General features: G+C 44.1%; 1 protein-coding gene across 2 annotated transcripts in view; it reads left to right on the top strand.

The window, feature by feature from the left end:
• The window catches only part of LOC139555965 (regulator of G-protein signaling 6-like), a 198,797-nt gene that overhangs the window by 178,000 nt on the left and 3,297 nt on the right, over positions 1-17,500 (top strand). For both annotated transcript variants that reach the window (XM_071369386.1, XM_071369387.1), the window contains 6 exons: positions 1-39; positions 254-352; positions 4,793-4,854; positions 8,819-8,929; positions 10,752-10,877; positions 12,784-12,970. The exon at positions 1-39 is cut by the window's left edge and continues 36 nt beyond it. In XM_071369386.1, coding sequence (XP_071225487.1) covers positions 1-39; positions 254-352; positions 4,793-4,854; positions 8,819-8,929; positions 10,752-10,877; positions 12,784-12,970 — 624 coding nt within the window. The remainder of the gene's footprint in view (positions 40-253; positions 353-4,792; positions 4,855-8,818; positions 8,930-10,751; positions 10,878-12,783; positions 12,971-17,500) is intronic.

Raw genomic sequence — 17,500 nt, 5'->3', positions numbered from 1 at the left:
AAATGCAGACGTATGAAGAACCCACAGAGAGTCAAGAAGGTAAGGGACAGGAAGGACTAGATTCACTAGACTGTGGACAGAACTATAGGTTGGTGTTGTGGGTGGCTCCCAAGACAAAGTCAAAAACTTTACAAAAAAACGTTGTTTTGAAACCCATTATTGAGGAATGGGATAGTAACATGCTATTCTTCTCTCTCCTGTCTTCTCCTTTATTTCTATCTCCTTCCCCCTTCCTATTCCTATCTCCTTCCAGTCAGTGTATGGACTGATAGAGGAGGGTCAGTCACAGAGCCCGGTACACACACCCTCACAACTAGCCAGGAAAGGCACCAAAGAAGACGTGGAGAAAGAGGTACTTCTGTGTGTTCTATTGGATTTTGGATGTTCTATTAGATGTTGGATGTTCTATTGGATGTTCTATTAGATGTTGGATGTTCTATTAGATGTTGGGTGTTCTATTGGATGTTCTATTAGATGTTGGATGTTCTATTAGATGTTGGATGTTCTATTGGATGTTCTATTAGATGTTGGATGTTCTATTAGATGTTGGATGTTCTATTGGATGTTCTATTAGATGTTGGATGTTCTATTAGATGTTGGATGTTCTATTAGATGTTGGATGTTCTATTAGATGTTGGATGTTCTATTAGATGTTGGATGTTCTATTAGATGTTGGATGTTCTATTAGATGTTGGATGTTCTATTGGATGATCTATTAGATGTTGGATGTTCTATTGAATGTTGGATGTTATATTAGATGTTGGATGTTCTATTGGATGTTCTATTGGATGTTGGATGTTCTATTGGATGTTGGATGTTATATTAGATGTTGGATGTTCTATTGGATGTTGGATGTTATATTAGATGTTGGATGTTCTATTGGATGATCTATTAGATGTTGGATGTTCTATAAGAAGTTCTATTAGGTGCTCTATTGGAGGTTATTTTGGATGTTCTATTGGATGTTCTATTAGATGTTCTATTGGATGTTGGATGTTCTATTATATGTTTTATTGGACATTGGATGTTCTATTGGATGTTCTTTTGGATGTTAGATTTTCTATTAGATGTTCTATTGGATGTTATATTAGATGTTCTATTGGATAGCGGAGGTTCTATTGGATGTTCTATTGGATGTTGGATGTTCTATTAGATGCTCTATTGGAGGGTTCTATTAGATGTTCTATTATATGTTCTATTGGATGTTCTATTGGATGTTCTATTGGATGTTGGATGTTCTGTTGGATGTTGGATGTTCTATTGGATGTTGTATTGGATGTTGTATTGGATGTTCTATTAGATGTTCTTTTGGATGTTCTATTAGATGTTATACTATATGTTCTATTGGAGGTTATTTTGGATGTTCTATTGGATGTTGGATGTTCTATTAGATGTTCTATTGGATGTTCTATTGTATGTTGGATGTTCTATTAGATGTTGATGTTCTATTACATGTTCTATTAGATGTTCTATTGGATGTTTTATTGGATGTTGAATGTTCTATTGGATGTTGGATTTTCTATTAGATGTTCTATTGGATGTTTTATTAGATGTTGGATGTTTTATTGGATGTTGGATTTTCTATTAGATGTTCTATTGGATGTTCTATTCGATGTTCTATTGGATATTGGAGGTTCTATTGGAGGTTCTATTGGATGTTGGATGGTCTATTAGATGTTCTTTTGGATGTTCTATTAGATGTTCTATTGGATGTTCTATTAGATGTTATACTCTGTTATATTAGATGTTCTATTGGATGTTGGATGTTCTATTAGATGTTGCATGTTCTATTAGATGTCGGATGTTCTATTGGATGTTCTATTGGATGTTATACTATATATTCTATTGGATGTTCTATTAGATGTTCTATTGGAGGTTCTGTTGGAGGTTCTATTGGATGTTGATGTTCTATTAGATGTTCTATTAGATGCTCTATTGGATGTTGATGTTCTATTAGATGTTATATTAGATGCTCTATTGGAGGTTATTTTGGATGTTCTATTAGATGTTTTATTGGACATTGGATGTTCTATTGGATGTTGTATGTTCTATTAGATGCTCTATTGGAGGTTCTATTGGATGTTGGATGTTCTATTGGATGTTCGATTGGATGTTCTATTGGATGTTGGATGTTCTTTTTGATGTTCTATTGGATATTCTATTGGATATTGCATTGGATGTTGTATTGGATGTTGTATTGGATGTTGTATTAAATGTTCTTTTGGATGTTCTATTAGATGTTCTATTGGATGTTCTATTATATGTTATACTATATGTTCTATTTGATGTTATTTTGGATGTTCTATTGGATGTTGGATGTTCTATTAGATGTTCTTTTGGATGTTCTATTGTATGTTGGATTGGATGTTCTATTAGATGTTATTTTGGATGTTCTATTAGATGTTCTATTGGATGTTCTATTGGATGTTCTATTAGATGTTCTATTGGATGTTGATGTTCTTTTATATGTTCTATTACATGTTCTATTACATGTTGTATTATATGTTCTTTTGGATGTTTTATTGGATGTTGAATGTTCTATTGGATGTTCTTTTTGATGTTGGATTTTCTATTAGATGTTCTTTTGGATGTTCTATTAGATGTTCTATTGGATGTTCTATTTGATGTTTTATTGGATGTTGGATGTTCTGTTACAAGTTCTGTTGGATGTTCTATTAGATGTGCTATTGGATGTTCTATTGGATGTTCTAGTGGATGTTCTATTGGATGTTTTACTGGATGTTCTATTGGATGTTTTATTATATGTTATATATTTTTATGCTTATATGTTATATGTTCTGGATGTTCTATTGGATGTGCTATTGGATGTTCTATTGGATGTTCTATTAGATGTGCTATTGGATGTTCTATTAGATGTTCTATTTGATGTTCTATTGGATGTTCTATTGGATGTGCTATTGGATGTTCTATTGGATGTTTTATTATATGTTATATATTTTGTATGCTTATATGTTATTATATGTTCTATATGTTCTGTTGGACGTTGGATGTTCTATTGGATGTTCTATTAGATGTTTTATTTGATGTTCTATTGGATGTTCCATTAGCTGTTCCATTGGATTTTCTATTTGATGTTCTATTTGATGTTGGATGTTCTATTGGATTCAGACCCCTTGACATTTTCCACATTTTGCTACATTACAGCCTTATTCAAAAATTGATTAACTTGTTTTTTTCTCTCATCAATCTACACACAATACCCCATAATGACAAAGCAAAAACAGGCTTTTAGAAATGTTTGCAAATGTATTAAAAAAACGGAACCATGACATATACATAAGTATTCATACCCTTTACTCAGTACTTTGTTGAAGCACCTTTGGCAGTGATTACGGCCTCGAGTCTTCTTGGCATTATGGGCGGGGGGGGGGGGGGCATAACTGCACAGCTATTTTCAGGTCTCACCAGAGATGTTTGATCAGGTTCAAATCTGGGCTCTGGCTGGGCCACTCAAGGACATTCAGAGACTTTTTCTGAAGCCACTCCTGCATTGTCTTGGCTGTGTGCTTAGGGTCGTTGTCCTGTTGGAAGGTGAACCTTCGTCCCAGTCTGAGGTCCTGAGTGCTCTGGAGCAGGTTTTCACCAAGGATCTTTTTGTACTTTGCTCCGTTCATCTTTCCCTCAATCCTGACTAGTCTCCCAGTCCCTGCCGCTGAAAAACATCCGAACAGCATGATGCTGCCACCATCATGCTTCACCGTAGGGATGATGCTGCCACCACCATGCTTCACCGTAGGGATGATGCTGCCACCACCATGCTTCACCGTAGTGATGGTGCCAGGTTTCCTCCAGACGTGACGCTTGGCATTCAGGCCAAAAAGTTCAATCTTGGTTTCACCAGACCAGAGAATCTTGTTTATCATGGTCTGCGAGACTTTAGGTGCCTTTTGGCAAACTCCAAGTGGGTTGTAATGTACCTTTTACTGAGGAGTGGCTTCCTTCTGGCCACTTTACCATAAAGGCCTGATTGGTGGAGTGCTGCAGAGATGGTTGTCCTTCTGGAAGGTTCTCCCATCTCCACATAGGAACTCTGGAGCTCTTTCAGAGTGACCATTGGGTTCTTGGTCACCTCTCTGACCAAGACTCTTCTCCCCCGATTGCTCAGTTTTTCCAGGCCGCCACCTCTTGGAAGAGTCTTTGTGGTTCCAAACGTCTTCCATTTAAAATTGATGGGGGCCACTGTGTTCTTGGGGACCTTCAATGCTGCAGACATGTTTTGGTGCCCTTCCCCAGATATGTGCCTCGACACAATCCTGTCTCGGAGCTCTACGGACAATTCTTTTGACGTCATGGCTTGGTTTTTGCTCTGACATGCACTGTCAACTGAGAGACCTTATATAGGCAGGTGTGTGCCTTTCCAAATCATGTCCAATCAATTGCATTTACCACAGGTGGACACTAATGAAGTTATAGAAACATCTCAAGGATGGTCAATGGAAAACGAATGCATCTGAGCTCAATTTCGAGTCTCATAGCAAAGGGTCTGAATACTTATGCAAATAAGGAATTTCAGTTTTTAGATTTTTTTTATACATTTGCACCAAAAATCTAAAAAACGTTTTTTGCTTTGTCATTATGGGGTATTGTGATGTCATTGTGTGTAGATTGATCAGGGAATAAAATATATTCAATCCATTTTAGAAATAGGCTGTAACGTAACAAAATATGAAAAAATTGTCAAGAGGTCTGAATACTTTCCGAATGCAAAAATTAGAAACCAGTTTGAATCATCGATGAATCGATGAATAATGATGACTCTTCTCCTCCTCAGATTGTGTTTCTTAACAGCCAGTTGGACCGACACTGTATCAAGGTCTCTAAAGTCGCTGAGAGGTAGGTATGAGCAAAGCTCCACCATCTCACCTGTAAAACACATCCTGTCATAAAGCACTTTGACCTTGATAAATCAACACGTGTATATTTTATCATGTGGAATTCCAGAGCTCTGAATAGAAACACAATAAACACAATTTTTCTGAACCACAATAAGAGCTTAGCCATGGAGGACCCCCAAAAAAATACAAAAATTTTGGGGGATTTTCCTCTAAATTTAATCCATAAAATGTTCCTTTAGAGAAGGGATTTGTTGACATATATTTATATCTAAAAGCCTAATTGAGAAATAATTGATCAAAGTTGGCATATTTGTGTCATTTTGGCCTTTTCCAGGCCTCCGTTAAGACTTCGTAATGTTTCATCTGTAGAAGCTACAAAGCATAAATTGGTGTCATATAAAGCTTGCTCTGTAATATGAGTAGTATTTTGATCACAATAACAATTTTCTTATGTTAATTTATTCATATTGAAAAATATTAACATGATGATTGAAAATCTAAAATGATGTGTCAACAGGGCAAAAGTCTATCATTGTTCCAGAGTAGGATCTCTGCAACTTTTAGAGATGATCTAATTTGATAACATTACAATCAGAGTGAATGGGAAAATGATTTCAAAATGGTTGCCCTGTGCTGGTGATTTGCAGGATGTAAAATGTGGTCTGTAATTGGTTACATTGCCTACAATGTCAATATCTCTCTTTAAACTTTGAAATGCTCATAGAATATGTTGTGTTTAACAATATATTGACAAAATATTCATATTTACACTACCGTTCAAAAGTTTGGGGTCACTTAGAAATGTCCTTGTTTTTGAAAGAATACCAAATTTTTGGTCCATTAAAATAACATTAAATTGATCAGAAATACAGTGTAGATATTGTTCATGTTGTAAATTACTATTGTAGCTGGAAACGGCAGATTTTTTATGGAATATCTACATAAGCGTACAGAGGCCCATTATCAGCAACCATCACTCTTGTGTTCCAATGGCACTTTGTGTTAGCTAATCCAAGTTTATAATTTTAAAAGGCTAATTGATCATTAGAAAACCATTTTGCAATTATGTTAGCACAGCTGAAAACTGTTGTTCTGATTAAAGAAGCAATAAAACTGGCCTTCTTTAGACTAGTTGAGTATCTTGAGCATCAGCATTTGTGGGTTCGATTACAGGCTCAAAATAGCCAGAAACAAAGAACTTTCTTCTGAAACTCGCCAGTCTATTCTTGTTCTGAGAAATGAAGGCTATTCCATGCGAGAAATTGCCAAGAAACAGAAGATCTGGTACAACGCTGTGTACTACTCCCTTCACAGAACAGAGCAAACTGGCTCTAACCAGAATAGAAAGAGGAGTGGGAGGCCCCGGTGCACAACTGAGCAAGAGGACAAGTACATTAGAGTGTCTAGTTTGAGAAACAGACGCCTCACAAGTCCTCAACTGGCAGCTTCTTTAAATAGTACCCGCAAAACACCAGTCTCAACGTCAACAGTGAAGAGGCAACTCCAGGATGCTGGCCTTCGAGGCAGAGTTGCAAAGAAAAAGCCATATCAGACTGGCCAATAAAAAGAGAAGATTAAGATGGGCAAAAGGACACAGACACTGGACAGAGGAAGATTGGAAAAAAGTGTTATGGACAGGCAAATCTAAGCTTGAGGTGTTCGGATCACAAAGAACAACATTCGTGAGATGCAGAAAAAATGAAAAGATGCTGGAGGAGTGCTTGACGCCATCTGTCAAGCCTGGTGGAGGCAATTTGATGGTCTGGGGGAGCTTTGGTGGTGGTAAAGTGGGAGATTTGTACAGGGTAAAAGGGATCTTGAAGAAGGAAGGCTATCACTCCATTATGCAACACCATGTCATTCCCTGTGGATGACACTTAATTGGAGCCAATTCAGGAAGTATGGGGTGAAATCTCTTCAGATTACCTCAACAAATTGACAACTAGAATGCCAAAGGTCTGCAAGGCTGTAATTGTAGCAAATTGAGGATTCTTTGACCAAAGCAAAGTTTGAAGGACACAATTATTATTTCAATTAAAAATCATTATTTATAACCTTGCAGTACTGAAGTGGTTTATGGTTTCTAGGAGCAAGGCTGGAGGGCAGGACTGAAGTGGTTTATGGTTTCTAGAGGCAAGGCTGGAGGGCAGGACTGAAGTGGTTTATGGTTTCTAGGTCCAGGGGCAAGGCTGGAGGGCAGGACTGAAGTGGTTTATGGTTTCTAGGGGCAAGGCTGGAGGGCAGGACTGAAGTGGTTTATGGTTTCTAGGAGCAAGGCTGGAGGGCAGGACTGAAGTGGTTTATGGTTTCTAGGAGCAAGGCTGGAGGGCAGGACTGAAGTGGTTTATGGTTTCTAGGGGCAAGGCTGGAGGGCAGGACTGAAGTGGTTTATGGTTTCTAGAGGCAAGGCTGGAGGGCAGTACTGAAGTGGTTTATGGTTTCTAGGAGCAAGGCTGGAGGGCAGGACTGAAGTGGTTTATGGTTTCTAGGGGCAAGGCTGGAGGGCAGTACTGAAGTGGTTTATGGTTTCTAGGAGCAAGGCTGGAGGGCAGGACTGAAGTGGTTTATGGTTTCTAGGAGCAAGGCTGGAGGGCAGGACTGAAGTGGTTTATGGTTTCTAGGGGCAAGGCTGGAGGGCAGTACTGAAGTGGTTTATGGTTTCCAAATGTGACCATCTACCAGCGTGTGTGTGGTGTTTTTCTAAGAATTATTTTAATGAGTTCATAGCCGATGGTGTTATGGTGACGCAGAGAAGGTGTTTGAAACTGGGCTGCACTGTGGCGGAAACTAGTCTTGGCTCATCAGTTTCCACCTGATAGTTTAGCCTCTAGGCTACCTGCCGCCCCTCAAATGTAAGGCTAAACTATCAGGTGGAAACTGATGAGCCAAGACTAGTTTCCGCCACAGTGCAGCCCAGTTTCAAACACCTTCTCTGCGTCACCATAACACCATCGGCTATGAACTCATTAAAATAATTCTTAGAAAAACACCACACACCCTGGACTAGTAACCCGAAAGGTTGCTGGATCGAATCCCCGAGCTGACAAGGAAAAATCTGTCGTTCTGCCCCTGAACAAGGCAGTTAACCCACTGTTCCTAGGCCGTCATTGAAAATAAGAATTTGTTCTTAACTGACTTGCCTAGTTAAATAAAGGTAAAATAAAAAATGTATTATAGCCTACAGCCTGGCTATAAAACACAACACATACTGTACAGTGAGCTCCAACAGTATTGCCTACCGTATAACTGATATATATGGCCTACATTATAACTGATATCTGACTGTAGGGCCTACATTATAACTGATATCTGACTGTAGGGCCTACATTATACCTGATATCTGACTGAAGGGCCTACATTATAACTGATATCTGACTGTAGGGCCTACAGTAGAACTGATATCTGACTGTGGGCCTACATTATACCTGATATCTGACTGAAGGGCCTACATTATAACTGATATCTGACTGTAGGGCCTACATTATACCTGATATCTGACTGTAGGGCCTACATTATAACTGATATCTGACTGTAGGGCCTACAGTTGAACTGATATCTGACTGTAGGGCCTACATTATAACTGATATCTGACTGTAGGGCCTACATTATAACTGATATCTGACTGTAGGGCCTACATTATAACTGATATCTGACTGTAGGGCCTACATTATAACTGATATCTGACTGTAGGGCCTACAGTTGAACTGATATCTGACTGTAGGGCCTACATTATACCTGATATCTGACTGTAGGGCCTACATTATAACTGATATCTGACTGTAGGGCCTACATTATAACTGATATCTGACTGTAGGGCCTACATTATAACTGATATCTGACTGAAGGGCCTACATTATACCTGATATCTGACTGTAGGGCCTACATTATAACTGATATCTGACTGATCATGTGTCATTCTGTTCCGTCCATCCTCTGTGTATTGTCTGTTGTGTTGCTGTCAGTCTGATGACCTACACTGAGCAGTACCAGGAGTATGACCCGTTTGTGATGTCACCAGAACCCTCCAACCCCTGGACCAGTGACGACCTCTCATTCTGGGACCTAGAGGCCAGGTAAGAACCACAACACCTATGTTCCCCCAATCGGTGGGACTGGTATATCTGTGACTTCCCTGTATGATACGTACTTGTCTCTGGTCTCTGTCTCTCTCACAAACACCTTATTCATGGCTTTTCAACTAACGAATCCACCTAGCTACTTCAGCTGCAAAATCACCTTCAGTGGCAGAGAGGAACATGATGGGCAATGGTAACTTATTATCATCCTGGTTTTTAATACTAAAGGATGAAATCAAAGTACCAATAATCAAAGAGAGGCTCTATCTCAGGAGTCACCTATGCTGCGTCTTAAGCCTGGTTTATACCTGGTTCTAACATGTCCTTTGTCCTGATCTTATCCACATTCTGATTGTGCCTCACGTTGTAGCCGTTGGTACACACGGTAGTAAAAAGTTTGTCTGTTATCCGTCCATTATGTCCGCATTGTGACCAGATTTCCTGGTGTCTCCCTGTGTGCAGATTATTTGACAGAATATTCTTTCAAAAAATAACATGACTGTATTTATTTGAAGATAATTATTTATGCCATATGTCAATGGTGCCAATGGGTTTTAGAGGCCAGTATAATGATGATCTAAATGATTTGACCATCCAGATCTGTTTACACTTGATTGATATCCAGATACAAGTCCCTCGCCCCGTTTATACCTGGTGCTAACATGCGTCCTTTGTCCTGATCGTGTTTATACCTGGTGCTAACATGCGTCCTTTGTCCTGATCGGGTTTATACTTCGTGCTAACATGCGTCCTTTGTCCTGATCGTGTTTATACCTGGTGCTAACATGCGTCCTTTGTCCTGATCGTGTTTATACCTGGTGCTAACATGCGTCCTTTGTCCTGATCGGGTCTACACTCTGATTGCGCCCATATTTCCATAAATGTGTCTTCACATGGTATTAAAATATGTCTGTTATCCACATCCACCGTGTCTGCATTGTGATCAGATTTCTCGGTCCCCTTCCTTTGTGCAAATTATTTCACGGCTGTTCTTTCAAAAATAATACGTATATATATTTATTGTAAGACACATACTGATGTAATCAGTCAATGGTGCCCCCTGGCAATGATTTTAAAGGGCGGAATAATGCTGATTTAAACTGTGTCTCTGTCCAGATCTATCTACACAATGCGTGTCTGACTACCTCCAGAGGTGGGCAGGATGATCTGATCACAATTAGATCACAATGAGTCTTTTACACCCGTCTAAAAATGTGGTCACAATCAGAATGTGGACAAGATCAGGACAAAGGACGTATGTTAGAACCAGGTGTAAACGGAACTTTCGATAATCGTCCTTAAAGTCTGAACAATCTGAACAAAGGGCAATGACATCTCCTAATGTCCTATACCACTATCAGATCCAGATATGAAAGATATTTCACGGTGGACGAGGCTGTTGCTGAGCACTCTGTGTCGTCCTTCTGTAACTCTTCTGGTCTCTTTGACTTATTTAGAGATGAATCAACCCAGACATATAATCATTGAGCCTAATGTAGCTTCATAATCTTTAGAAAATGGATTAATTACATTATAGGTTTAGAGGGAAATGTCCTGCAGTGATTTAAATGATAAGGTGTCATGTGAACGCTGCCTTTACAGTATTATGCTGCCAATGTTTCTACTTCGCTGTCACCGCTTGTCCAACATGTGGTGTTTGAGACTGTTTGAGATCACAGTATACATTTTTTTCTGCCACTCTCATTTAAAAAAATATTTTTTACATCTTGCTCCTTTCATGAATTCAAACTGTTTCTCCCTCCTCTCTTCCTCGTTATCGCCTGTCCTACTCTCTCCTCTTCTATCCCCCCCCCATTAGTAAGGACCCAAGTCAACAGAGAGTGAGGAAGTGGGGTTTTTCTCTAGAAGAAGCTCTGAAGGATCCGGCAGGTCGCGACCAGTTCCTCAAGTTCCTGGAATCAGAGTTCAGCTCAGAGAACCTACAGTGAGTCACACACAATTCCTCTCCTCCTTTCATCCCTTATTTCCGAATTTTCTCTCATCCTTTCCACTGATCCGTCCTCCTTTCCTTTCCTCTCTCCTCATTTCTTCTGGGTTCAGCTCAGAGAACCTACAGTGAGTCACACACAATTCCTCTCCTCCTTTCATCCCTTGTTTCCTAATTTTCTCTCATCCTTTCCCCTCATCCGTCCTCCTTTACTCTCTCCCCGGGTTCAGCTCAGATAATCGACAGTGAGACACACACACTTCCTCTCTTTTCCTTCTTTTATTCACCCATCATTTTATCTCATCCTTTCCTTATTTCTTCTAACCATCTCCCTTCATCCTATCCCGCCATGTTTCCTCCCTTCCCCTCTTCCTCTCCTGCTTTCATCCCTTCTTCCTTTCCCCTCATCCTCTCCCATCACCTGATCTCTTAGCTCCATCCCATCCCTCCATTCTTCTCTTTCCCCATTTCCTCTTACCTCCTCCAATTATCCCCTACCTACAATCTTTTCCCCTCATACTCTTCCCTTAACCTTCCCTTCATCCTTTACCTCTCTTTCAGACAATTGTCAATAAGAATCGGTTCTTAATTGACTCGCCTGGATAAATAAAAGATTAAATTAAAATAAATTAAAAATCAACAAAACCTTCCCATCTGTTTGGAAGTCACCTGGACTAGCTCTACTCTGATTGCACTGAACCAGCTAGGCTAGCACTGACCCTCCAGCAACTACCATGACTATCTACTGGTTCCCTTTAGGCCTCTCTTCAGGGGTTCAGCAGCGCTGTCAGTCCCCTTTAGGCCTCTCTTCAGGGGGGTCAGGAATGCTGTCAGTCCCCTTCAGGCCTCTCTTCAGGGGGGTCAGGAACTCTGTCAGTCCCCTTTAGGGCTCTCTTCAGGGGGGTAGGAATGCTGTCAGTCCCCTTTAGGGCTCTCTTCAGGGGGGTAGGAATGCTGTCAGTCCCCTTTAGGGCTCTCTTCAGGGGGGTAGGAATGCTGTCAGTCCCCTTTAGGGCTCTCTTCAGGGGGGTCAGGAACGCTGTCAGTCCCCTTTAGGCCTCTCTTCAGGGGGGTCAGGAACGCTGTCAGTCCCCTTTAGGCCTCTCTTCAGGGGGGTAGGAATGCTGTCAGTCCCCTTCAGGCCTCTCTTCAGGGGGGTCAGGAACTCTGTCAGTCCCTTTTAGGCCTCTCTTCAGGGGGGTCAGCAGCGCTGTCAGTCCCCTTTAGGCCTCTCTTCAGGGGGGTCAGGAACGCTGTCAGTCCCCTTTAGGCCTCTCTTCAGGGGGGTCAGGAACGCTGTCAGTCCCCTTTAGGCCTCTCTTCAGGGGGGTAGGAATGCTGTCAGTCCCCTTCAGGCCTCTCTTCAGGGGGGTCAGGAACTCTGTCAGTCCCTTTTAGGCCTCTCTTCAGGGGGGTCAGCAGCGCTGTCAGTCCCCTTTAGGCCTCTCTTCAGGGGGGTCAGGAACGCTGTCAGTCCCCTTTAGGCCTCTCTTCAGGGGGGTCAGGAACGCTGTCAGTCCCCTTTAGGCCTCTCTTCAGGGGGGTCAGGAACTCTGTCAGTCCCCTTCAGGCCTCTCTTCAGGGGGGTCAGGAACTCTGTCAGTCCCTTTTAGGCCTCTCTTCAGGGGGGTCAGCAGCGCTGTCAGTCCCCTTTAGGCCTCTCTTCAGGGGGGTCAGGAATGCTGTCCGTCCCCTTTAGTGAGAGGCTTTGCCACCCAAATGGGATGAGAAGTGGATTGTGTGTGTGTGTGTGTGTGTGTGTGTGTGTGTGTGTGTGTGTGTGTGTGTGTGTGTGTGTGTGTGTGTGTGTGTGTGTGTGTGTGTGTGTGTGTGTGTGTGTGTGTGTGTCAGGGAATAATCGCACACCTCCTGTGGGTTATTGCTTACTTACTGTATCCAATAGGTTCTGGTTGGCGGTGCAGGATCTGAAGAGGCAGCCTCTGGAGAACGTGGCAGAGCGGGCTCAGGAGATCTGGACAGAGTTTCTGGCAGAAGGCGCTTCCAGCTCCATCAACCTGGACTCACACAGCTACGAACGCACCAGCGCCAACCTTAAAGACCCGGGACGATACAGCTACGAAGACGCACAGGTACGTTATATTACAGACAGACAGGTACGTTATATTACAGACAGACAGGTACGTTATATTACAGACAGACAGGTACGTTGTATTACAGAGAGACAGGTACGTTATATTACAGACAGACAGGTACGTTATATTACAGACAGACAGATACGTTATATTACAGACAGACAGGTACGTTATATTACAGACAGACAGGTACGTTGTATTACAGACAGACAGGTACGTTATATTACAGACAGACAGGTATGTTGTATTACAGACAGACAGGTACGTTATATTACAGACAGACAGGTATGTTATATTACAGACAGACAGGTACGTTGTATTACAGACAGACAGGTACGTTGTATTACAGACAGACAGGTACGTTATGTTACAGACAGACAGGTACATTATGTTACAGACAGACAGGTACATGATATTACAGACAGACAGGTACATTATGTTACAGACAGACAGGTATGAAGACACTCAGGTACATTATATTACAGACAGACAGGTACATTATGTTACAGACAGACAGGTACAGTATATTACAGACAGACAGGTACGTTATATTACAGACAGACAGGTACGTTATGTTACAGACAGACAGGTACATTATGTTACAGACAGACAGGTATGTTATATTACAGACAAACAGGTGTGTTATATTACAGACAGACAGGTACATTATATTACAGACAGACAGGTACGTTGTATTACAGAGAGACAGGTACGTTATATTACAGACAGACAGATACGTTATATTACAGACAGACAGGTACGTTGTATTACAGACAGACAGGTAATTAATATTTGTGTCATTCTCAAAACTTTTGGCCACGACTGTACAGTATCACTCTCTTTCTCTCTCTCTCTCTCTCTCTCTCTCTCTCTCTCTCTCTCTCTCTCTCTCTCTCTCTCTCTCTCTCTCTCTCTCTCTCTCTCTCTCTCCCTGTTGTATCTCCCCCCTTCTCTCTCTCCCTGTTTGTCCCCCCCTTCTCTCTCTCCCTGTTTGTCTCCCTCCCTCCCTTCTCTCTCTCCCTGTTTGTATCCCTCCCTCCCTTCTCTCTCTCCCTGTTTGTCTCCCCCCTTCTCTTTCTCCCTGTTTGTCTCCCCCTTCTCTTTCTCCCTGTTTGTCTCCCCCTTCTCTCTCTCCCTGTTGTATCTCCCCCCTCCTCTCTCTCCCTGTTTGTCTCCCCCTTCTCTCTCTCCCTGTTTGTCTCCTTCCCTCCCTTCTCTCTCTCCCTGTTTGTCTCCTTCCCTCCCTTCTCTCTCTCCCTGTTTGTCTCCTTCCCTCCCTTCTCTCTCTCCCTGTTTGTCTCCCCCTTCTCTCTCCCTGTTTGTCTCCCCCTTCTCTCTCTCCCTGTTTGTCTCCCTCCCTCCCTTCTCTCTCTCCCTGTTTGTATCCCTCCCTCCCTTCTCTCTCTCCCTGTTTGTCTCCCTCCCTCCCTTCTCTCTCTCCCTGTTTGTCTCCCTCCCTCCCTTCTCTCTCTCCCTGTTTGTCTCCCTCCCTCCCTTCTCTCTCTCCCTGTTTGTATCCCTCCCTTCTCTCTCTCCATGTTTATCTCCCCCCTTCTCTCCCTGTTTGTCTCCCCCCCTTCTCTCTCTCCCTGTTTGTATCCCTCCCTTCTCTCCCTCCCTGTTTGTCTCCCCCTTCTCTCTCTCCCTGTTTGTCTCCCCCTTCTCTCTCTCCCTGTTTGTCTCCCCCTTCTCTCTCTCCCTGTTTGTCTCCCCCTTCTCTCTCTCCATGTTTGTCTCCCCCTTCTCTCTCTCTCCATGTTTGTCTCCCCCTTCTCTCGCTGCATGTTTGTCTCCCCCTTCTCTCTCTCCCTGTTTGTCTCCCCCTTCTCTCTCTCCATGTTTGTCTCCCCCTTCTCTCTCTCCCTGTTTGTCTCCCCCTCTTCTCTCTCTCCCTGTTTGTCTCCCCCCCTTCTCTCTCTCCCTGTTTGTGTCTCCCCCTTCTCTCTCTCCCTGTTTGTCTCCCCCTTCTCTCTCTCCCTGTTTGTCTCCCCCCTTCTCTCTCTCCCTGTTTGTCTCCCCCCTTCTCTCTCTCCCTGTTTGTCTCCCCCTTCTCTCTCTCCCTGTTTGTCTCCCCCATTCTCTCTCTCCCTGTTTGTCTCCCCCTTCTCTCTCATCCTGTTTGTCTCCCCCCCTTCTCTCTCTCCCTGTTTGTCTCCCCCCCTTCTCTCTCTCCCTGTTTGTGTCTCCCCCTTCTCTCTCTCCTTGTTTGTGTCTCCCCCCTTCTCTATCTCCCTGTTTGTCTCCCCCCTTATCTATCTCCCTGTTTGTGTCTCCCCCCTTTCTCTCTCTGCCTGTTTGTCTCCCCCTTCTCTCTCTGCCTGTTTGTCTCCCCCTTCTCTCTCTCCCTGTTTGTCTCCCCCTTCTCTCTCTCCCTTTTTGTCTCCCCTTTCTCTCTCTCCCTGTTTGTGTCTCCCCCTTTCTCTCTCTGCCTGTTTGTCCCCCCTTTCTCTCTCTCTCCCTGTTTGTCTTCCCCCCTTCTATCTCTCCTTATTTTTCTCCCCCCTTCTCTCTCTCCCTGTTTGTCTCCCCCCTTCTCTCTCTGCCTGTTTGTCTCCCCCCTTCTCTCTCTCCCTGTTTGTCTCCCCCCTTCTCTCTCTCCCTGTTTGTCTCCCCCCTTCTCTCTCTGCATGTTTGTCTCCCCCCTTCTCTCTCTCCCTGATTGTCTCCCCCTTCTCTCTCTCCCTGTTTTTCTCCCCCTTCTCTCTCTCCATGTTTGTCTCCCCCTTCTCTCTCTCCCTATTTGTCCCCCCCTTCACTCTCTCCCTGTTTGCCCCCCCCCCCTTTCTCTCTCTCCCTGTTGTATCTCCCCCCTTCTCTCTCTCCCTGTTTGTCTCCCCCTTCTCTCTCTCCCTGTTGTATCTCCCCCTCTCCTCTCTCTCCCTGTTTGTCTCCCCCTTCTCTCTCTCCCTGTTTGTCTCCCCCTTCTCTCTCTCCCTGTTTGTCTCCTTCCCTCCCTTCTCTCTCTCCCTGTTTGTCTCCTTCCCTCCCTTCTCTCTCTCCCTGTTTGTCTCCTTCCCTCCCTTCTCTCTCTCCCTGTTTGTCTCCCCCTTCTCTCTCCCTATTTGTCTCCCCCTTCTCTCTCTCCCTGTTTGTCTCCCTCCCTCCCTTCTCTCTCTCCCTGTTTGTCTCCCTCCCTCCCTTCTCTCTCTCCCTGTTTGTCTCCCTCCCTCCCTTCTCTCTCTCCCTGTTTGTCTCCCTCCCTCCCTTCTCTCTCTCCCTGTTTGTCTCCCTCCCTTCTCTCTCTCCCTGTTTGTATCCCTCCCTTCTCTCTCTCCATGTTTATCTCCCCCCTTCTCTCCCTGTTTGTCTCCCCCCCTTCTCTCTCTCCCTGTTTGTATCCCTCCCTTCTCTCCCTCCCTGTTTGTCTCCCCCCTTCTCTCTCTCCCTGTTTGTCTCCCCCTTCTCTCTCTCCCTGTTTGTCTCCCCCTTATCTCTCTCCCTGTTTGTCTCCCCCTTCTCTCTCTCCATGTTTGTCTCCCCCTTCTCTCTCTCCATGTTTGTCTCCCCCTTCTCTCGCTGCATGTTTGTCTCCCCCTTCTCTCGCTGCATGTTTGTCTCCCCCCTTCTCTCTCTCCCTGTTTGTCTCCCCCTTCTCTCTCTCCCTGTTTGTCTCCCCCTTCTCTCTCTCCCTGTTTGTCTCCCCCTTCTCTCTCTCCATGTTTGTCTCCCCCTTCTCTCTCTCCCTGTTTGTCTCCCCCTCTTCTCTCTCTCCCTGTTTGTGTCTCCCCCTTCTCTCTCTCCCTGTTTGTCTCCCCCTTCTCTCTCTCCCTGTTTGTCTCCCCCCCTTCTCTCTCTCCCTGTTTGTCTCCCCCCCTTCTCTTCCTCCCTGTATGTGTCTCCCCCTTCTCTCTCACCCTGTTTGTCTCCCCCTTCTCTCTCTCCCTGTTTGTCTCCCCCTTCTCTCTCTCCCTGTTTGTCTCCCCCTTCTCTCTCTCCCTGTTTGTCTCCCCCATTCTCTCTCTCCCTGTTTGTCTCCCCCTTCTCTCTCACCCTGTTTGTCTCCCCCCTTCTCTCTCTCCCTGTTTGTCTCCCCCCTTCTCTCTCTCCCTGTTTGTGTCTCCCCCTTCTCTCTCTCCTTGTTTGTGTCTCCCCCCTTCTCTATCTCCCTGTTTGTCTCCCCCCTTATCTATCTCCCTGTTTGTGTCTCCCCCCTTTCTCTCTCTGCCTGTTTGTCTCTCCCTTCTCTCTCTGCCTGTTTGTCTCCCCCTTCTCTCTCTCCCTGTTTGTCTCCCCCTTCTCTCTCTCCCTTTTTGTCTCCCATTTCTCTCTCTCCCTGTTTGTCTCCCCCTTCTCTCTCTCCCTGTTTGTCCCCCCTTTCTCTCTCTCCCTGTTTGTCTTCCCCCCTTCTATCTCTCCTTATTTGTCTCCCCCCTTCTCTCTCTCCCTGTTTGTCTCCCCCCTTCTCTCTCTGCCTGTTTGTCTCCCCCCCTTCTCTCTCTCCCTGTTTGTCTCCCCCTTCTCTCTCACCCTGTTTGTCTCCCCCCCTTCTCTCTCTCCCTGTTTGTCTCCCCCCCTTCTCTCTCTCCC

The sequence above is a fragment of the Salvelinus alpinus genome, chromosome 27, assembly GCF_045679555.1.
Source record: "Salvelinus alpinus chromosome 27, SLU_Salpinus.1, whole genome shotgun sequence".
Taxonomy (NCBI): domain Eukaryota; kingdom Metazoa; phylum Chordata; class Actinopteri; order Salmoniformes; family Salmonidae; genus Salvelinus; species Salvelinus alpinus.
The sequence above is the reverse complement of the archived record's forward strand: the minus strand, read 5'-3'. Positions and strand labels throughout refer to the sequence as shown.